Genomic DNA, 23,739 nt, shown 5'->3' with positions numbered 1-23,739 from the left:
AACCTTATAATAAATAAAATGTGACCACAATATCAATTTTTCTAAAAAAACCTAGTCAATAAAATCGAATGACAAATTAATTTTCAAACCAACTAGCATGAATCCAAATTAATAATCAAATTTGAATTAAAGAAAGAGCTTTTTCAAGATGCTTGTTCTTGAGGCCGATGTACTCCTTAACGGTGACGGCCCGGAACCGGGGTGGCCCGGGCAGCTTAGGCAGCGGGGCCAGCACGGAATTAGCCGGAGGGCCATAGAAGTATGCCATGCTAAATCTATGGCTCGTCTCATTTGGGATAACACGATGGCACATATTGTTGAAAGTCGCGTTGGACAAAATGTGCATGAGGTCACCAATGTTGACGACTAGGGCTCCTGGGGTTGGTCGGATTGGAACCCATCCGACCCCCTCTTGCATGATTTGGAGGCCATTGGTGTCGTTCTGATGCAAGATAGTTAGTAGTAATGAATCGGTGTGTGGTGCTAGGCCGATCGCGTGGTTAGGGTTTGGGCAACTAGGGTACGAATTGAGTTGCAATGCACCGTCTGATTGATAGAGAAATGACGATGAAAGTTTTTCATGATCTTCTTCATCCACTCCCAATGCCTTGAGCATGACGAGCAAGATGTTGTAGGCTAGTGATTTCATCTTCTTCTGGTACTTGTCAATTGCATCACTGTACAAACAAGTACGAATTTCAGTCTCAAATTTTATTTGATAATAATTCAGACTATTAACAATTAAAATTAGGATGAGTTATTGTTTCAATTTTAGCATGCCTTTTATGGGTTGCTAGACTTTTATAGATATATTAACTTTTTCATTAAAAAACAAATTTTTAAAAAGTGGACTTGAAAAGTGGTATGTATGATGATATGGCTAGCCTTCAATGATATTTGTACATAAAAGTAAAATATTTGTAGTGAGATTCTTGAAGAACACGGACAAAATGAAAAGCAGTTAGAATAATAATCTAAATAAGATTCTATTAACAAAAGGAGAGAATATATTAAATATTCCGATTTCTTAAAAAATTAAATTCTCTGACATATTATCAAATCTTTAATAAATCAAAAGATGCTCAAATGTATATTCTTATACACAAGAACAGGTGACTCCAGGAAGAAGGGAATCCATATAATTTGGTGAATTCCGATTTTCGAGGATTAAAAAATATATGTGCCAATGATTAAGATCCCATTTAGATCCAATCCATCAATCAAACCACCAATTAATTTTAGTTGCATTTGAATAAAACACCCACATATTTACGTTTATTTAGATGCAAACTCTACGTCAAACACTCCCATTAATAAAACAAAATATAACTTCAAAAAATACAAAGAAATAATTTCATTTCTTTGTAATTTATTAGTGTATTAATGGGTTTTGCGGCATTCCTTAATTCATAAACATACACAATCCAAATATTTTGTGAGCAAAACCTAACCCAATCTGGTCTCTACATACACAAACACACACAATTTTCTGCATGTGTGTGTAAAACTGCATATTAATAAAGCAAAAAATGTTAATTTTGGAAACACCGAATAGTGTAAACTTAAATAAACGTTATATATAAAATATAGTAATAGTGCATGAACATACCAAAACTCTTCGTAGTGATGGGGCCAAAGCAGCTTGGCATGCTCCATGGCCGACCCCATAATAGTAAAGCCTTCATGCCACATTAATTTTGGGAAGAACGGAGAAATCCGGGCCAAGCCATACCCGGTCACCCCGTTCGGGGCTCGGAGCGCCTTCAGCTTCCTGTCGGTCGGAAGCTCAAAGAGCCTCCGGGCATGTGCCTCGACGTTAGCCACGAGGTTCTGAGGAACCTCGTGGTTTGTCACCTGAAACACCCCCCACCTCCGGCACGCATCTCCCACGAGCCCCACAACGTCCGGGGCCCACAGGTCGATGACCGGAGGTGATGCTGCCTCCGCACGTGGCTGGCGCACCAGACACGTGCGGCGGTCATTACCTGAGTTGTCATCGTCTGTCCAGACATGGGACTCAGGAAGTTGCAGGACTGACCCGAAATCGAGTGGGATTATGTTATTGAGATGGATGTTGGTGTCTTTGTAGGCGTTTGAGAGAGACGTGGTCATTTTTTTGGTGTGGGTTAGGGTTGAAAATGAGAAACCATTTTATAGTTTTATGTCACCATTGTTGTGTGTGTGTCATAAATTTGGGAATTTATTTAGGGAGAAGAAAAGTGGAAAAAGAATGATGATTTAGAATTGGTTTTTTGGATTTGTGATTTGTTGGACACGTGGCGTTTGGACGGCTTTATGGACTGGGCGTTGTCGTGTAGTGGTTTTGGAATTTTGTGTGATTGTGATGACGCATATTCAAATGCATTTACATTTAGGACATTTTGGTGTAACTAAATTGGAGTTATGGTATTTTGTAAATGTATTTAAATTTGAATTTATTGTAAACATTAATTGTACGAAATATTACATTAATTTAATGCTATTTTTATGACCGACCCTTCTTTATCTGTATATATTCGTGATGAAATGGATAATTAATTTGTTTCACGTATAGTATACTGATAGATAACAATTATATAAAAAAAAGCAAACTATAATCCCACTCTTAGGAGTACAATTTAAGTCAGTAGACTTTTTAAGCATCTTACTAATTAGGTCAATGGAATCATTGAATTCAATTAATAAGATACTTATTTAACCGATATATAGGTGATCATTGAGAAATATAATTAATCTCTAATTCCATAACTAATATTATCAATATTATGAATACAGATGCACACATTCAAGTTTTACTTGAATTATTATGAAAGGGTTGGTCTTTCATGCGCGACAACCATGATATATACGTGCAATATATAGATAATTAAATACGTATATGTAGTACTCTTCTCTGTTCCATAGCAGTAGAGTCATTTTAGGATTTTGGTACGATCCATGATATGTTCCATAGCAGTAGAGTCATTTTGGGATTTTGGTACGTTCCATGATAGTGAAGTCATTTTGTCATTTTTGGTACGTTTCATAGTAGTAAAGTCATTTCCGTTTTTTTTAAAGTTAATACATTTCTTCTCACTTACGGTTCACTCTCTTACTTTATTCTCTTTACTTTTTCATCTCTCCTACTTTGTTAGTATCTTTTTATTTAATACATTACACACTTTTTTCTTAATATCTGTGACAGGAAGAAATGCTTCCATTACTATGGAACGGATGGAGTAATTAAGTAGGACAATTTTCAACACAAATACGCACTAAATTAATATGTAAATTTTGGTAAAGTCTTATTGGATTGGTTTCTTATGAGGTTGACCCGTTAGAATTCCGATAGTTTTTTATTGAGTTGGGTTTGACTAAGTTCTTTAGTTTTATTCTCTAAGTTCATGTAAATTAGGTTTAAATTATGTAAATTAAGTTTTATCATGTAAAATCATGTTTTAATAATGTAAATCATGTTTTATCGTGTAACATAAGATTTTAAAGTGTAAATCAGGTTTGGGTTGTTATTGTGTGTCGTTAACGAGTTAATGTCATGTTTGGGTTTGAAAATAGTAGGTCGGATTCATGTCGGGTTGAAAATTTCCTTAACAAGTCTGTCCTGGTTGTTATCAAGTTGTACCGATCAGGGGCGGACGCAGAAATGAGCATTAATAAGGGCTATATTTTCAAAATATTATTTGAAAACAATTTTCTATGTGATTTAAATTACTAACAAGGGCTTTAATATAATTATATGTATAAATTATGGAAAAAATTATAAAACTTTATAAAAGAAAAAATTAAAAATATAAATTCATTAGGGGCTAAAGCCCTACCCTCTCTCCACATGTGTCCGCCCTTGGTACCGATAACGACTAAACCGACACGATTTGTCACCCATGTAACTAATTCTTAATCTCTTTATATATTAATAACGATTCAATCCATGATTTGTCACCATATAATGCTTAAATCTCGCAATAAGTTTTAAAAATAGGAGCAAATGTAAAACTAATAAAAATAATAATAATAATAATAATAGTATTGAAATATTAATCACACAGAAAAGAAGGAAAACGTTTGTAAGCTCAAGATACATACCTAATTAATTAACCATATATATACATAATGTGAATAATTATAAAATAGTTTGGGATGTGATCTAGTATGAAAGTGTATTTATTCACACATATATTAATGGATCAAGGTTGGTGTGATGCACATAGGCTAAATTTTTATTGGGATTCAAATACGACAAATATAAAAACAGTACAATGGAGAAAGTGTAGTGGCATGGCCTGGCTAACAATATTCTATTCCAACCCCATTATCTAACTATCGACGAATCGAGTTTTAGAATATTGCAATTTTTAAATGTATGAATTAAATATTAATTTTTAATATAATTGCTTTTCTTCTTTTCGAGATAATTAGTTATTTCAGTTGTTCTATTTAAGAAAAGTTATAATATCCAATCCTATATATTGCGTTTTGATTCATTGTGCTCATTTACCAGTTGCTGATTGGCTGATTATTGAATTCAATTTCTCATTTTTAAGAAAAAAAAAATTAAAAGCATGGGGTGAATCATTTCATATAATCATCGTGATTATAATGTTGGTGGATTGATTCAACTTTAAATTCATGACCTGTGTTATTTATATTAAAAGAAAAGGAGGAAAGTTTATTATGTAAATTAGTTAAAATTTGTGAAATCGGCATCATGTACATATTTTTATTTTTATTTTGCTGAAAAACAATTGGACTTGCTGAATTAGTTTAATTTGATTCTATACGTAGTTATTTTAGTTTATTCCTTTATTTAATCTAGAAATTTAAATTACTATTTCGTGATTTAAAATGTGATCCAAGTGTATAAAATAATGATTTCACTATATATTGGGCCATATCTCATTCGATGACAAAAATATATGTATGAATGAGCATAGCACTTACTTAGTCAATCCCACAATTAAAATCGAAGTGTGTCGGCAAAGACAAAAAGGTCATTAATCAAATTATCTAAATGATTTGTCTACTATTTTGTAAGTATGCAAATTATATTGCGATTTGTTATATTTATTTGCCAACTTAAATAAGAAAATGAATTCCTGTATTGTTTTAAATAAGAATAAGAAAATTGAAGGCTATGCACCCTTTAATTTACTGATTTGGCAAAACATTAAACTTATTTCTTCTATATTTTGGGCTTAAAACTAAAGACTTCTCTCATTGTGATGGTATGGGCCTGAAGGTCTTTTGTAATGCTTTTAATCATATAATTAAAAAAAACATAATACACAAACTAAAATGCAAAATATTATACCAAGAAGAGTGATGAAAACTAAGCCACCTAGCATTTATTTTATGTTATTTTATTTGGGTGTACAACAAAAGTAGACTCAGTCCATGTAAAAACTGGCGATAAATTTTCTGATTAATTTGCTAAAACATTTTTTTCCTTCCCTAAAAATGTGAAGTCTAAATGAAGTTGCAATAGTTACATAGCTAATGATGCAATATGACTGATTGTCTTCTAACTCAAATCAATCAATCAACAAATCAAACATAAACCTCAAACTCAGCTTCTTCTCCTAGATTCCATCATCAAACCAAATGCAAGAAATTTTGATGAGATTCCCTCTCAGATTCTTGGGTGATGGATCTTTCAAGAAGTTTCCATACTGATTGAGACGAAGACCGAAAAATATGTGATCATTCTGGAATAGTCGTTCAGTCGGCAGATGCAAAACCACGGTGGGTGTCACCTTTGTCGGATGGGCCACCATGCAGCTCCCTCAGCATAGCAATGCCGACGTCATTGTTGCTGCTAGGTAGGCGGTTTTCTCCTGTCGATGGCCTGGCTGCTGAGTTGGGCGTGTAGGTTGTCGACCAAGATCCTCCGTTTGATCCGGCCAACGCCATTATCACATCCGCCTGATGTGGGATCACAAGAAACAAAACTTAAGAACTGCAAAAACATAAATGGATGATAACAACAAAGTTTCTAATGTGCAACAAAATGAGACTGCTCTGAACAGTGCTGATGTGGCGTCCGGAGTTCTTGTTGAAGAGAAAGACTAAACATGCAACAGAAACAAAAAAAAGGGTCTCATAAAAGGCTAGATCATCTAGAGGAGATTGAACGAGCACCAAAAACCAACTTCATCGCCCATTCATTCTCATCAACGGCAAGCTAGACAGCATTAGTACTCACTTAAATATTCTAACAAGTTTGAGGCATAGATAAGGCAGAGCGCGAGCAGAAAATGTCGAGAGAGTGAATTCTATAGGAAGTGAGAGACCAAACACTTAAACATAATGTGGAACTATCTCTTGAAACACTTCTCCAGTGTCATACTTTCTTTTGACTCTTTCTTGAAAGTTGAAACAGAGAGGCCATTGTGATTTCTAAAGCAGTCATCAGGGTCTAAATCTTTTCTCGGACAAGAGGACTTCTATAGAGTCTTCTTTTTGTGTTTTCCTTGTTTTAAGCTACCAATAGCCATGAGAAAATGTAATGAGATGTTCATCGTTTCAGTTATTCGACAAAGTCATAGGTTTTCACTCCCTTATGAGCCATAAAGGCAAACATGATGGACCCTAAATAAGAGTTATCTAAAAAGTGACACCAAACTAGAGATGGTAGAGCAACCATATCATTCTAGGGACTAGTTTTCACTAAAAAAAATTCAAGAAATGCTTCTTGACACTTACAAGTTCAGAGAAGAGGAGTTCATTACACGGGCCAGAGAGTAATATATTAGGCTGGTCAAGCTTAGAGAGTGAGAGAGACTTTATTGCTGTGACATCATTTATCGATTCTGTTGATTTCATACTGAGAAATGCCCTTGCTTGATCATATTACCATTACGACATAATAATCCCCTATCCAAGGCTATCACACCACAAAATAATCTTATCTCATAAAACAATTTCTCTACCAAATTTTCATAATTCTGGTATAAACATGTACATGTGTTATAATTGTATGTTTCAATTTCTATTGGCAATAAAATTTTATGATCCATCTTCACTTGAATGGAAAAATCAAGTTCTAAGGTTGACAATATGGTATTTCATTAGCAGTCAAAGAATCAAACAAAACAAAAGTAACCCACTTTTCCCAAATACTGCAATAGAAGTTTCACAAGAGTCTCAAGGCATGATTAGCTCCCAAGAAGCATATAAAAGGCACCTTATTTGGATGAACATTGTCAAAAACGTGCGCTTGACCTCCATAAAATATTGTCATTTGACGACCAGCAGATTCTGTTCCACGCCGGCTGTCATGAGATCAATTAAAACATAGTTTATCGACCTTGTCTCAATAGAAAAACAGAACCTGAGTCCTGAACTAACCTGGGAGTAGTAGCAGATTCCGGTTCAGAAATGCAAGTGCCGGATTTACTTTTACCACTGCGTATGAGCACCCCTGCAGGCTGTCTCCCGGAGATAGCATTAGCACCAGCTGCATTGAGCGAGCTCAAAAGTCCGGATCCTTTGATTCCAGTCCGTGATCCTTCATCAGCAGCCGTTTGTGACATTAGAGAAGGACCGATGTTTGTTTCTTTAAACCTATTCGACTGAGCATGGTAGCTAAACGGCATGACCTGTCCAGTACGTGGAGGATATTGCATTGCTGGCCCCGGGTTTAGCGTTGTAGCTCTATCCCATTTGGAAGGATTGTTATCAGTTCTACCACCACCAGTGGAAGTCTGAGATATAAAAGAGGCTGAAAGTGGCCTCATTTGATGCATACCAAAGGAAGCCTCCTCATCATGTGGGCGTTTAGGACGCTCGCCCCCTGAATAGCGTAGCAGCTGATATAGAACAAAACTCCCAATATTAGAGTATGCTGTGAACCACATGAAAATTAGCATCGGCTATCATTAGACTGCAAAACTTGTTATACGTGTAAACTGATTGTGGCGAAAAAGAGAAGATGAAAGGAACAAACCTTAGTTAAGAGCTGGCTGTCTTGCGAATCAGTAGGCCCTTGTGGAAATTTATCCCTTGACGACATCATGAAAGAATCAGAGTTGCTTCGTTTGTTGTTCATGAACCTATTACTATTTTCAGGCCCGACAACATCGCCCCTTGATCCATAAAACGGTATTCCTTCCAAGTGATTGCTGACATGTCTTTCTAACATTATTGATGAAAAAAATCATCAATCAGCTATCTTTTCAAGTAGTCATCAAGAAGCATGGCATCATAGAACAGCAAAGACGAAGACCATTCGATTTATTTTTTATTTATTCAAAGTTCTTCCGCATGCTAAGTTCACGGACACTTGCTAAAGGACACACATTTAAAGTGGAAACAGTTGTACAAAAGCAATACATACCAAAATAAGTAGCCCAATGAACTACTCCACCAATGACCTCACACACGAAACCACTCCACTCTCAAAATAACCAAATTCACAAAAAGTGAGCTGCATAGTTCAAGACTTCAACAAGTAGATTTACCCTAAGTTAACTCCAAATTAAACTTGAAGTAGAAACATAAAGTCCGTTTATCATCTTGTGAGTGAAAATCCAGACCACACTCACTCTATACACCGGCCCAAACAAATTCGAGATAAAATAGCACAAATATATCATTCTAACATGATTGATGAACAAAACTATCAAACAACAATTCCTTCGAGTAGTCATCAACAATCATGGCATCATAGAAACATCAAAGTAGAACACCATTCAACTTAATTCAATTTTTTCAAGTGCTTCCATATGCTAATTTCACAGGGAAAGAAATACAACAAACACAAATTATTGACACGCATAAAAGTTTAGTTTTAAACCATAAAAAACTGTTGTCCAAATGTAAAACTCCAGACAACAAAAGGAGATGCCCAATGAACTACTCCACCAATGAACTCACACAAAACAAAACAACTCCAATCTCAAAGCAAAAATCACAAAAAAGAGATGCATGATTCAAAGACCTACAAACATACCTACCCAAAGTTAACTACAAACTGAAATTGAAATGGAAGCATAAAAGCTACTACTACTATAGTCTATATAATGTTCCAAATGAAAATCCAACGCACAGAACTCACAGCATCACACACATACAATACACTAACCCAAACAAATTGTCGATAAAATAGCACAAACTTCAAAGCATGCTTGCCTCCAAACAACTAACTAAATTCCCAGTTAATTCCCACACAAACACAAAGTTAAAAACAAAAAATGGGTAGTAAGTAAAACTTTCTTCTCACCAGAGCCCAGATCAGAAGTGGCGGACGGCGAGACGTCCGGCGCCGGCCGGACACCCACGGCCGGCGGCGGAGCAGAATCTTGGGGGTGGCCCTTATCGCCAAGAAAATCATGAAAAGTTGTGGGCTTCACTTCGCTTTTGCCGCCGGCACTAATAGCAGCAGCTGCTCTGTTATTTTTATTGTTGCTATGAGCATGAGCCATTGAGGGCTATACTATATATGCCGCATCCGAAGTAAAGATTGTATTTTTAGCATTTCACGACGCCATCATCACCGCTTTGACGAAGCCCGGAGCTCAAGCTAGTGGAAATTTCAAAGGGATTGTGGGTGTGGTTGATGGGTTTCGAGAAAGGTGAATTCTTTAGGGAGGAAAGGAGTGAAAAACTTGAAGGGAGCACGAATTTCGTGAAAAGAGAAAAAGAGAGAATTGTTGAGCTTTACTTTCTTTTTCCATTTTTTTTAAGGTAAGAGGTTGCAGAATAAGGAAAAGTATTTTTCTGGCATTTCACAGATACAGATGTGCTTTCTTCTTTTGTTATCAATATCTTCTCTCTAATTCTCACTAATATATGTACTAAATGTTCAAAATTAGTTTATACAGTATTTATAGTTTGAATATTTTATTCTAACAAGAGTATTAGTAGAAATATATAGTAGGAGTATTAAATAGTATTAGTACTTCAAATTAATGTTCAAATTAAAAATATACTTATAGATTATAGATGTTGGATTGTAGTAATATGCAATTCTTAAAATAGGAGACATAAAGAAAAAAATTAATAAAATCTGAGATAAAACAAGAAAATTGAGTAAAACAGGAACCGGAAAGAAAAAATAGTGAAAATATTCTATGACTGATTTTGTGAATTACATAAAATAATAAAAATGAGATTAATTTTTATGAATAGCTTTTTTATTGTGAAATTTGGAAATTTGAAAATGAACAACAAAAATTATAAAAGGACCTTTTGGGGAATGTAGTAGGCCCTGAATCTTTTCTACAATGATTGTGTTGGGGAAATCACGTGAATTTTTAAATAATATAATATCCTATCCAAGAATTCAATTACTGTAAATTAGTCCTCACCTCTTATATTGGGAAATAAAAATGAAATTAATAATCAAAGGATATATCATTGAACTTGTGAAAAGTCCCATCGTTCATCATTTCATGTAATAACAACTTTAATTATGGAGCTTGTTGGAGTTTGAGTGGCCTATGTTATTTTTAATATTAAACCGAGTGGTGACAAATTAAGTGAGCTTCACTAGTTTAATTCCTCGGATTTTAATAATGACAAGGCAATAAATTATGGAGTATACTATTTATTACTGGACTTACAGTTACAGTAATCGAATTTATGGTTTATATATAAAGTAAATCTGGAATGTAAATATACCAAACTTGTATTTTTAAATTAAAGATTTGATCGAATAAATATTACACTTAAAACCTTGAATAAGTATTCGAATAGGGAGATCTCGAATAAATATTACACTTAAAACCTTGAATAATACCCTAAGAGCATCTACAATGGATGTCCGATCTCACGCCCGATTGCCCGAGATCGAGCTCGGGCGTCGTCGGGCATCCATTGCAGACGTCGGCCGTCGTCGGGCGCGACCGATCTTAAATATTACACTTAAAACCTTGAATAGTACCCTAAGAGCATCCACAATGGATGCCCGATCTCACACCCGATCGCCCGAGATCGGGCTCGGGCGTCGTTGGACATCCATTGCAGACGTCGGTCGTCGTCGGGCCCGACCGAAAGATCGGTCGCGCCCGATCTATCGGGCGCCTGATCGAGCATCCACTGCAGCGTCACACTCGATGACGCGGACACCCGATCGACGGGTTTTCCTATTATTTTTTTTATTTTCTATCTATAAATGTACCTTATTTTCACTCATTTTTCACACAACTCTTACACATCTCTCAACTCTCTCTCAATTCCAATATCTCTATTTCACTCACTAAATCAAAATGTTTCCCGGGGAAGATATGGGTCTGGCTATGGAACGCGCAATGTTTGCTTTCGGGAACCAGATTCTCGCAGGTATTCGTGCAATACAAGAGCAAGAGCAGGCCGAACAGCAGGCCGAAGAGCAGGACCCGAGTCCCATCCGCTATCGGACATCCGTCCGTCGAGAGCATGGCCTAGCTCATCAACGTCTGTTCGAGGACTACTTCGCCGATGAGCCCCGGTGGGGATCGACGGTTTTTCGCCGACGGTTTAGGATGCGGCAAGAACTGTTTCTTCGGATTGTTCACGCGCTGGAGGCGCGCGACGAGTACTTCCAGCAGCGGAAAGATGCGGCCCACAGAAGGGGTCTATCCCCGCTCACGAAGTGCACGGTTGTGCTTCGTCAGTTGGCATACGGCACCACGACGGACATGTTCGACGAGTATCTTTACGTCGGGGATACAACTGGCCGGGAGTGTCTGGTAAATTTTAGTGAGGGCGTTATTGACGCTTCGGCACCACATATTGCGCAAGCCGAATGCCGAATATTGTCAGTTCCTGATGGGAATGCACGATAGGGTGCACGACTTTCCTGGAATGTTAGGGAGCATTGATTGTATGCAATGTGAGTGGAAGAATTGCCCGGCAGCGTGGAGAGGCCAATTCACCATTGGGTATAAGGGTACCCACCCGACGATGATCCTAAAAGCCATCGTTGACCACCGTCTTTGGATTTGGCGTGGCGGGGTCAAACAACGACATCAACTTGTTGAACACGTCGAGTTTCTTCACCGAGCAATGCATTGGCAACGGTCTGGTTATTTAGTTCACTGCCAACGGACGGCAGCATCATATGGGGTATTACTTAGCCAATGACATATACCCGAGATGGCCAGTTTTCTTGAAGACGATCTCCTGCCCAACGGATGCGAGGAGAGAGCTTTTTGCAGCGCGACAAGAGTCTGCGCAGAAGGACGTGGAGCGAGGGTTCGGTGTGCTTCAAGCATGTTGGGCAATAGTGAAAGGCCAGGCTCGTTCCTGGTACATGCATCATATCGCCAATGTCATGTACGCGTGCATCATCTTGCACAACATGATTATTCACGATGAAGGTCGAAGAGCTAGCGATTGGTCCTACGATGAAGTCGGTCCGAGCGCAGGTCATGCAACCCCGCCGGTCGCTTGAGGTTTACCTTATGGAGTCAGCGAGAGATTACAAGCTCAGGAGAGCATGCGCAACCAACAAGCTCATCTTCAACTCATGAACGACATGATCGAAAAAGTTTGGACACGTAGTGGTCGTTGAAATTATACCTCTTTTAAAGTATTTTCGTTGTATTTTTTTAAAAAAAATTAAGTAATGTATGTTTTTTGGTAGTTCTTTAATTTAGAGTCTAATTTTACTATTTATATTGGGTAACCATAAAAAATAAATATTAAAATTGAAATGAAAAATGAATAATAGATAGAGCATCCACTAGAGTTAAACAATTGCAAAAAAAAGGGCATGTTGATGTGGCAATCACTAGGTCTCCTACTGGATCTCCCACTGGGACATCCATCGTGGATGCTCTAACAAATGATCAATTATTTAGAGAGAGCGTGCTATAATGTTAGTGTCTTTATCTTCCTCTCTTCCTCATATAGAGTATGTGTGTGTGTTTTTTTTAGCTCCATAGTATGTTGACTGCACATTTTCTCTCTCTTAGTTCCCATCTCTTTCAATCAGCCCACTACTCAGAAGTCGTTTTCATACATTGGCCTTCGTGCTTTTTTTTGGGTTTTTTTAAATATATTTAGGCCAAAGAATTTCCTCTTCTATATGTACGCAGCTGATTTCATTTTCTACATTTTGAGGATGAAGTTAGTTGTTGGAAATTTTGAATGTCTCGTATACAAATAATTACTCTTAAACAATTAATTATTCATGTTTAGTATCTATTCATTCCACAATTTAAGTTAACATAATACAATTGAGAAATAATAGTAAAAGAAAAGGAGTGGAAGTGGATGATGAAATATGTTTTTTTTATAAAATGTGAGTGCAATATTTTACTAATAGACTATGTGATGCATTTACCCAAAATGACAAATGATAAATGAGATTTGAAATCGCAGGTAGTACTAAAATAGCAAATGAATATCTATTACTCCTATTTTGTAAGTGAATGAAGTATTTTTCTTATTATTAAAGTTAAAATTTATGATAAAACAAAATCTAATAATTTCAATTGCAAATTGCATGATATATAAAAATAATGAAAATGCATAATTTAAGTTTTAAAAAAATAAATAGTAAAAATAGATAATTTAAATGAAATATACATAATAAAAAAACAAAAATTAAAATAAAATATAAGTAATTGAAAAAAACATAAGTGAATCTGATTTTAAAATTCAAAAAAAGAAAAGAAAAATGCATAAATAGTTATCACTATATTATTATACATTAGATTTAGACTTACTAAGCTTCACATAAATGACCACATTATAATTTATGCATTAAAAGTGATTTATAGTACTTAAATACGTTTGTACGTATATCGACATCCCACAATCAACTATGTTTAATAAACATTTGATGTTAGCTAATCAATGGGCGCATTGCCCTTTCATGTTGACAAATTGTTCGCCACATCAATTTTTTTCTCTTTAAAGCTCTTGCCTTCTCATTTTCAATTATTTCAAAATCAAAAATAAAATCAAATTATTGGACACTCGAGCAATAATTAGGTTTAACCTCTACAACCAAACAAAGACAAAAACAAAGTGAGCCACATTTTTATTATCTGTGTTGCTATGATATAAATATAGAAATGAGTGTTACAAATGTCTCTACTCAAATTATGAAACATGCACATGATCAGAAAATGGGCCCAATAAAATAATGGGAAATTGGTCACTAAAACCATAAATTTTACCTAAAATTTGGTATTTCCAACGAACTTTAAAATTAGTATATAATATCACAAACTTTGCACTTTGTTTGATATTTCTCACGGCATGTCTATTACTATAGTTGACTAACTTACGAGGTTTTTTTTATCGTACTTGACATAATTAAATCAACGTGATTTTCAACGTGACTTTTTATCCTACATGTTATGAACTTAAAAAGTAGTTTAAAATATCATAAAATGTATCACGGTTGCCTACGTAAATAAGATTTTGAAGAAAATATCTTATTTGAGTGAGTTTGGAAAATAACAAACAAATTGCAAAGTTTGTGATATTATATACCAATTTCAAAGTTCATAGGAAATACTAAATTTTAGGCAAAGTTCTTGGTTTTAGGGATATTACCAATATCCCTAAAATAATTATTCGTCACATCTCAATAATGAAACAATAAAACCTTAACTCCGGCCAACAAAAAAAAGTCGTAGCTTCTTGTCTTTGTGGTCCAGTCCAAATCATGCCCACTTCACTAAACATCAATTTATACAAATTTCATCATAATCATAATTCATAAGTTAAATAGTAAGTACTACTGTATAAGAATTTCCACATTTACCAAGTATTCTTGGCCTCAGAATTTTCTTTTGCAAATTGCATTCAATCATCGAATGTTCTCCACTAGACCTTCTTGATCATCAATCATCAATCTTGAATCCGGTATATCACACTCCTTACTCGATTTATTTAATAATTCGAATAAATAATCACGTTTCCAGTACAATTTTCATACAACTAGAAAAACTCTATTATTTTGGATTGCCAAGATCTTACATTTATATTTGTAGTTGTCATAATATCCATATATTTGGATTTCCCAAATGCAACACTTCTCTATTATCTACCAATACTGCGGAAAATTTCCACAAGTTTTATGAACTTATCTGAATTGTACATGTATTGCAGTGTGACATTCTCAACATTTTTGTTGACAAAATATGCAAGCTTGATTTATCATCTCCTCTGGAAGTTGAAGTATTTGATGGCAACGGAAAAGGTGGCAGCGAATATAGCACAGAATCCGGCTACCACGAAAGCAGCAAGGGCCAAGAAATCATGTCGGAATCCAAACTGATCCTTGAGCAGTTGCTTCACAGGCAATGTGGTGACACCATCACTCAGTCTCACCGGATCACTCATGTCTCCATATTGAGATGTTAGCAGTCTGTACAGACTCCATGCGATCGGGTTCGCCCAATAGTACCATCTCCACCATATCGGAATCCTCTGCCAAAACACACGACCATCACAAGAAAGGTTGATTCTCATTTAAACGGGATAAAATGACTTACCATGTAGGGAACCATGAAGCCGCTGAAGAGGTTCCACATCATGTAGAAGGGGGCGGCTACGATGGCAGCCACGTTGTGGTTGGGGGTGATAGAGATGGTCATCATTCCAAAGAAGGTGAAGTAGAGTAATGTGAAGTACATGAAGAATATGTACCATAGAAACTTCCACACGTTCCACTCGAACGATGCCATCAGGTAGAAGATGGTGCTGTAGATGAGGGACTGCACGCAGACATAAGGGAACTCCACTGCAACCTGTACGAGCATGCGTGGGTTATTGCAGCATTATGCGGTGAACTGCTTATTTTATCAGGCGAGGGGGCAGGGAGAAGGGCGTGCCTGGGCTAAGGCGAATGGCAGTGCAGAATACATCCCAGCAGCTCTTTCCCTATACGAAACAAATCTTTCAACGTATACCACTGGTTGCACGGATGTTGCGTTTGTGATTCCTATGAACAAAACAGCTGCGTACATAGAACCCATAGCATTGGATATATCCTGCTGGGTTTCTCTGTAGACAGTAAAATCTCCATGAGTTACTGATTTTGCAGTTGGGAAAGTAGAGTCAAATCAGCGGGATGTGAAAGAGATCAAGAGAGGTAACTAACCTTTTGGATCCAAATTTCCAGCAGATTGTTCCAAACATCAAGGAAATGATCACCGTGTAGAAGAAGCGAACGGCAGTATACTGCGGGTTACGCCAGTACGAGAGGTTCTGCTTCCAAAGGCATGCCAAAAACTGACCAAAAAATGAGAGTGAGTATTTGCTGGGGAAATTCAGTTATCTTGTATCCTTATCTGGTTTGGATAAACTTTCAACCAGAATCTTGTTTTGCCTGAAATGGTGAGTAAAAAAGATGAAATGACTAAAAAATTATATAATCACTTATACTTTTCAAAAGATGAGTAGAGTATATTTACGTGTACAAATCTGATTGACATATATTTCTGCAAAATCCAAACTGAGGCGATTTTCTTCAGCCGGAGACGTCACTTCAAGGATCCAAGCAGCAGGGTTATATCCAGGTCTTATTTTTTGTACTCCTGGAATAGCCTAGGATAAAACACACAGACACACATACCATTAGAAATTTAGATAGTTCGGAACAAGTGTTACCTCAAAATAGTCAATGACTTTGATGGATTTGTCTCCCAATGGACCAGCATAAATGAGCCGCCCGCCTCGTTTCATGAGTAAAAGCTGGAACAGGAGGGATGATAGATTAGATATATGGGTCAGGAAACCTCAGAAGAAGAAAAAATAACAAAAAAAAATCACACAACAAAACAGAACCTCGTCAAAAGATTCAAAGATATCAATGCTGGGCTGGTGTATAGTACAAACTATAGTTCGACCCGTATCAACGATGTTCCTCACAGCTCTCATCACAATGGCGGCAGACCTGGCATCAAGACCTGAAGTAGGTTCATCCATGAAAACTATAGAAGGATTGGCAACAAGCTCGACTGCGATTGTAAGCCTTTTCCTTTGTTCGACTGATAAGCCGTTCACTCCTGGTACCCCAACCAGTGCTCCAGGTAGTTGAGTTAGCTCAACTAGTGCCATAACCTCATCTACAAATGCCTGTAATTGAATCCAAAAAAATACTATGACGGCATAGAATATACACAATAAAGGAAATGAATGGTAAGTAACCCGAGAAATTACTCTTTGTGTCGCGAAGTCACACTGAGAGGAGAGTCGGAGCCAAGCAGAGTATACAAGTGATTCACGAACAGTCAGGCATGGAGAATGTACATCATTCTGTTCACAGTATCCAGAAACCCTTGCAAATGTTTTCTGATTCTTCGGATATCCCGAAATGTACATCCTGCCTTCAATATGTCCGTCAGTTTTCCTACCAGCTAAAACATCCATGAGGGTGGTTTTACCAGCACCACTGACACCGACTAATGCAGTAAGGATACCAGGTCGGAATGCTCCAGTTACATTTACCAGTAGCTGCAGCTTTTCTTCCTGTAAGCCCTGTCCCTTCAATTCCTGAAGTACGATAGAGCTAAGGCTGGTCACATATCCTAATGCAGGTTTTCCTTTGCAGTGACCTCGTGATAAAAAAGCTGTTTACGTACCAATGGAACATCAATGTAGTAGTTAATATTACTAAAACACATGGAAAGAGGTTTGAATGGGAGAACCATCCCTCTCTGCTTCTCATTGCTCTTTCCTGACAATCAGTGAAGAAGATGAAAATAAGATCACTTAGTGGCAGATCATGAAGGGGAAATAATAGAAACCGCAAGTAGAGTTCTTTGGCATACCAGTGTATGAGAGTGAATGCTGCAGAAACTCTCCAAAAGTCATGATGTGAGATTCAAAGCTCTTTCGGGGACCAGTAAAAGAGGGCGAACGTTGCAAAACCTCTCCAAAAGAAAAGATGGAACGTCGACTCTCTTTCCCCTTCACTTTGTCATGACAATCCTCCCTGAAAATAACAGCTTGCTGATTCCCAAGAGCTGCACAACAATTAATGAGATGATTAAATCTCCTATTAACTCTTTGGTGATATCTTTCAGGAATGAAACTTACGATTTAGGTAAGTCAGAAACAAAGTGAAAAGAGTGTTGAATAATAAGGTATATCCAAGTAATGCTCCAACGCCGATCCAATACCAATGGTCACTTGGAAATAAACTGCAAACCTTCAATAGCATTTCTCCCAAGGACAAATTAGTGCCTTCTCCAGCTTTCTAGCATCAGGCAAAAAAGGAATTGCTTTATAATCCAAAGTCGTTTTAGTTGATAAGTAAAAACAAAAGTCATCAAAAGGAAGAGAATAGCCTTGTGCAATACTACCTTATCCCAGGAGTGGCCAAGAAATTCATTAACCGAAGCTGCACTTTGGGCATACATCATAGGGGAAAACCATACCCACCAAACTGGAATGCTATCTGCATGCAAGAAAAATTCCCAAAACAATCAAGAATGGTAGTGTTAACACATTATGTAGTATGATATTAACATTATTAAGTACTAATATGCAAAATGGCATCACCGAGTACCTCTTGAAAGTATGAAACCTCCAAGGACCATAACAACCAACATAGCAAAGGACCCAAATGTGTTGGCAACCACCATATTTCGCCCTAATGATGCCATCACACGAAAAAAGGCCTATTGACATCTGGTGCAAAGTGAAGTACAACAAAAACTGAAAAATGCATCTGCATTACAAGCACGTTAGTGTTAAACGTGAGTCTAACTGTCAGACAAAAGCAAAAAAAAAAAAGTTGGAAGATCATGGAATAAAACTTGAAACATACATAACAACCTTCTTATTTGAGGATCAAAGCCAATGGCATAATACGTAACTGCTACCCAGAGAAAAGATTCTAAAAGTGAAAGGGGAATACTCAAAAGCCAAGAGGGGAGAGTGTAAATCCAACATGGGTAGAAGCGCAGATCTCTTTGTTTATAAAGAACAGGAAGCTTAGCTATCAACATCGGGACCTCCATAAATCCATTAAAAAGAATCATAACTATTGCAAAGTAAAGGGCACCAAGGTAGATGCCTCCATCATTCAGAGTATTATGATGCAATGTAGTCCGAAAGAACACGCTCATCATCATAAGAATTATTAGGAGGAGCTGCAAAGAAAATTGTTTTGGTATAAGTCTATGCAGTTCAAACCACAAGCAATAGTGCCAACTTAGATGCAGATACTAGAGAAAGAGGCCAACACCCTCATTATATGAAGATTAATATGCCAGTACCTGAATTAATTTGAAAATGAACACAGGAGAATTCCGCTTCAGAAGTAACATCTGCCACGATAAACTGATCCTTAGAAGCTTAACCCTACTTATACCGTAAGTTTTGGTAGACAGGGCAGCTGGATGGCTGTAATTTTTATCAAATGTAACGGCCAACTCCTGTGCCAACGAACTGCCGACATGAAAGGACTGAAAACCTTCTATAAACTTTGTAGTAGGTACATGTGTGTATTGTTTTTCCCTGAACCAATACTGCTCTTGATCCCTTTCAGATAAGACCTGTGCATAAGGTTAACAATGTAAGTTCCAAAGCAAGGAATCAAATGAGCACGATTCTGAGGGAAAACTTGAACTCAAAATGAGTACCTCTTGTAGGAAGTCAGCGACATTTTTCCTGGATGGACACTTGAAACCCATAAAAGTGAAAAAATCAACTGCAGCTTCACAAGGCCCCTGATATACTATTTGTCCCTCACTAAAAAGAATTACATCATCAAACATCTTGTATGTCTCAGGATCCGGTTGCAAGAGGGATACTAATGTTGTACAATCAAGTGCATGAGTTGTGTGCTGAAGATAGTTGATAATCTGATGCGTAGTTGAGCTGTCTAGTCCTGTTGATATCTCGTCCAAAAAAAGTACCCTACAAGGACCCATAAGCAGTTCAGCTGCCGATGTTTATAGGTTAGTAATTCAAGCTGAAATATTCTGCAGCAGTAAATTGAGCTCAATATAGCTAGTAAGAGTAACTACCCGTCGTAAGCCGCTTTTTTTGCCCTCCAGATATTCCTTTAAGCATTTCATCGCCCACCAATGTATCAGCACAAATGTCCAATCCTAAAATCTTTACATATAGTTTAGAACCATACAAAGGTATTTATTCCAACTGCACAAGCTATGATCCTCAGAGAAATCAGAAGAAAAGTAAAAATTGCCAAACATTTGAGTTTGCTTATATCCATGGACTGAAACTTACTGCCAAAGTAAAGTAGAAAATAACATAAAATAATAATAATAATAATAATAATAATAATAATAATAATAATAATAATAATAATAATAATAAATATATATATATATATGTCAAAAAATTGTGAAAATTATCGTATTCAGAATAAAAATGTCTGATTGTATGTCAATCAGTTAATTCAATAACAAATGGGAGAATTAGCTATCTACAATTTAAAGGCCTTCCTTACCTCAGAAGTAAGAAAGTTTAAGGTTTAGTGACGCACCTTCATGATGTATTCCACAAGTACACTCGTCTGTTGCCCCACAACTATTGCCTAGGAAGAAACCAAGTATTTTTCAAAGGTGTTATCGGATCACAAGTAGATCCTAGCCAGCATTATTAGTGAAAGACAATTTCAGTGTGGAAGACATACCTTGATGAATATATCTAGTTCTTGATCCGGGTAAATGTCAGCAATTTTTTCTCTTCTAAGAAGTTCCATGAGAATTTCTATAATCCAATTGGTTCCACCAAATTCAAATGAAGGATCAGAAACATGCAAAAAGACTTTTCCTTAAAGTGCCAAAATGAATGTGTAGTTGATATTACCATTCTTGAATCCTGCACCCTGACAGGATCCTGCATATTCAAGCACCTCCCTCACAGTCATCTCGGAGATATGTAAATCCTGCTGACTTGCATATGCTGAGGTTCTCTGAGGAGTAAACTCTTCTACACTGTGTCCGTTATACATTACTTTCCCTGACATCTTCAAAAGCAGATGAACTACTTCAAAAGAGCTAAATGGGACCAATAGGACATCACAAGATATAAGAGCTAATACTCAATGGTATTATATTCACCAAACAACATTTTGTAAAGGATAATTCACTGGACAGGGAAACCCAGCATCTCCACAAAAGACTAAGCGCTCTTTCAAGTTCTCTAGAGTGTTGTCTAGCTCATTCCCATATGTAAACGGTTGAACAAGAGGTAAAGCATTAAAAAGCTATATTATCTGGTCAGAATGGTGTGTTTCTCTCGTTTAAGCCACTTGTTTGGACAGTCAAGATGAAAGGTGGAGAGAATGTCGTCAAAAAAGAATGGTCTAAAATTTGTAAAAACAAAAGGAATGCCTAAGTTGTAATTGAAACTGACATAAATTATTGCTTGCACAAAAACTGAAGGCCATTTTTGTTGTTAACTTTGCTAAATGTAATATCACAATCATTGCGACAAAAAATTACACTGCATGATTACCTGCAAACTTGGTGCAAGGCGACCTGCAAGAGCCAGGAGAAATGTCGTCTTTCCAGAGCTAGGAGGGCCGAGAAGCAGAGTCAACCTAAGTAGCAACCTCACTCGTTAAATAAAAAATAAACTATTTTAAGTATTACCTGTATTTTTACTTAAGCTTGTGCTATACCTTGAAGGTCGTATGATGCCATTTATATTGTTTAGGATAGGGAGTTTTCGTCTTCCACCAGAGAAAATTCTGAGCTGCCTCAAGAAGGCCTATTTTTCACGCCATGTTTCCATTGAACAGGTCAGCTTAATTTTGAAAACAGAGACCACTTAGCTTATTGGATTTTCGTTCTCACATGTTTACCTCAGTCATGTCAAAAATGAAATTAGGTATAGTCAGCAGAGCTCTGCTTCCGACATGAACTAAAGCATCGACCTTCAGATTCTCAAACCGAACCTCGACTTTTGGAAATTCCAGGCCTACACTGCAAAGGACACAAGCAGAGAAAGCATTATAAAATCACCTCATTGTAAAATTACTATCTAAAATGTTCCACACAAAAACGGTATACTAAATTAACACAAGCAAATTATCAAACACTTGGTAAGCATAATTCTGAAGAAATCCTTACACATCAAATCTCTGCCGAACTCTTCTCAAAATACCCTCCATATCTTCACTCACAGCGGCAATCAGCTTATCCAAAACCTGCTTCTGCTCATCACTGCCGATTCTACCAACATCCACCAACGCCAGCACCCCAGCAGTGTTGCGATAGACGGCGGTTCTCGCGCGATCGTACGTCGGAGACCTCTGCAACGCGTCCATAACAGTCCCCTCCTCTACATCTCCACTAGCGCCGCCGTCGCATAATGTGTTGCTTGGAAACATTTTTTTTTCGGCCGCCCCCAAATCTTGGCGACAGAAGCAGATGACTTAAATAAATGTTTTCATTGTCTGGGAAAAGCGATGGATCGATTCGCAACGACTTCGGAGGCTGGAAGGAGGTCGTTCAATGCCATTGCATTAAATTTCCCTCTCCATCAACCTCCCTCTTTCTGTGTAATTGGGGATTTCTTTTTTCTTTTCTTTTTGGGGTGATGATTCATCGCGGATTCTTGGTAGCATATAGCGATCAACAAAAACATTGGAGGGAAAACGTGGTAGATTGAATTAGGTTGGAATTTTTTGCAGGACTTTGGACTGGTGGGGTGAGAATGATGGAAATGATGTGTAGAATACAGTTAAAGTAGTTGCGACTATTCATCAAAGCAAATTTTCAAAGTATTTTATTTTTTCAAATAAACTTGAGTTTTACTAATAATTAAAAATATAGTGAACTACCTGATCTTTTGTTTTCGCACATAAATGGTACATGATCTTTATTTTATATCGTTTTTTGTACCCCATGACAAAAATAACCCTAATTACCAAATATGTGATATTTTAGTTACGAAGGATATTTTTGAAAGTTCAATTAAATAGTACCAAACATGTGATTTTTTTCTTCCTTTCTTATTTCTTTTTTTCTTCTTTAGTTTCTTATTCTTTCTTTTTTCTTCATTTTCTTCTTTCTTTTAGTATTTTATCTTCCTTTCTTCTTTCTTTTTTCTCCTTAGTTTATGTTTCCTCTTTTTCCTTTTCTCTTCTTTTTCTTCTTTCTTTTTAGTGTTCTATACATACATCTAATTGCATTCATAATATAAATCAAGAACAAAATATCTAATTAAATTAATTATTTAAAGTAATTAAATCAATTGAATATTTTTTATTATATTAATTTATACTCATTTTAGGGTTGAAACACCTAACTAAAATATTCTACTCTTAATATCATTATGAATACAATTCACAACTTTAAATTTTATTAAGACTATATTGATTAGTTACTAATTTAATATAAAATAATAATATTAATAATTATAATTATAATTATAATTAAGTATATTTAAATGATATTAAAAATAAATTAATTACTAATTTATAACATCAATATAATAATATTAATATTGATTAATAACAATAGTATAAAGAGTGAGGATAATGAGAGAATATATTATAATATCACTTTTGGTACTAGTTTTGGGTATGCCCAATATATCCTCTATGATACAAATGGGAAAATATATTTGTTTAGAGGAACATTTTGGGGTGAAAATCACATCGCGTACCAAAAATGTAATTTATAGGTAAAAAACGATATAAAATAAAGATCAAGTACCATTTATGTGTAAAAGTAAAAGATCATGTACCATAGTTCACTCTTAAAAATAATTGGGTTAGCATTAATTAAATCATCAAATTTCATTAAATTATGATAATAGTACTCCATAAAACAATATGGAGTAAACAATTTAAATTTTTTAAATTACTCCATAAAA

The 23,739-nt window shown here is 36.3% G+C and overlaps 2 protein-coding genes and 1 pseudogene across 2 annotated transcripts; all 3 read right to left on the bottom strand.

Annotated features, from left to right (window-relative positions):
• Nucleotides 1–115: 115 nt before the first annotated feature.
• Nucleotides 116–2,112, bottom strand: LOC121751667 (gibberellin 3-beta-dioxygenase 1-like). The gene is made up of 2 exons (XM_042146467.1): nt 1,610–2,112; nt 116–677 (listed from the first exon to the last, which is right to left on the bottom strand). Exons 1-2 carry the CDS (start codon nt 2,110–2,112, stop codon nt 116–118), a joined length of 1,065 nt encoding a protein of 354 aa, XP_042002401.1.
• Nucleotides 2,113–5,389: 3,277 nt separating this feature from the next.
• Nucleotides 5,390–9,724, bottom strand: LOC121752509 (protein TIFY 8-like). Its single transcript, XM_042147622.1, has 5 exons — nt 9,215–9,724; nt 7,940–8,127; nt 7,342–7,802; nt 7,178–7,265; nt 5,390–5,916 (listed from the first exon to the last, which is right to left on the bottom strand). The coding sequence occupies exons 1-5, from the start codon at nt 9,414–9,416 to the stop codon at nt 5,713–5,715; spliced, it is 1,143 nt and encodes a 380-aa protein (XP_042003556.1). The 5' UTR covers nt 9,417–9,724; the 3' UTR covers nt 5,390–5,712.
• A 5,136-nt stretch (nt 9,725–14,860) lies between these two features.
• LOC121751835 lies at nt 14,861–22,568 on the bottom strand (annotated as a pseudogene).
• Between the last annotated feature and the right edge of the window lie 1,171 nt (nt 22,569–23,739).

The sequence above is a fragment of the Salvia splendens genome, chromosome 10, assembly GCF_004379255.2.
Source record: "Salvia splendens isolate huo1 chromosome 10, SspV2, whole genome shotgun sequence".
Classification (NCBI taxonomy): Eukaryota; Viridiplantae; Streptophyta; class Magnoliopsida; order Lamiales; family Lamiaceae; genus Salvia; species Salvia splendens.
This window is presented reverse-complemented; position numbering and strand designations above follow the sequence as displayed.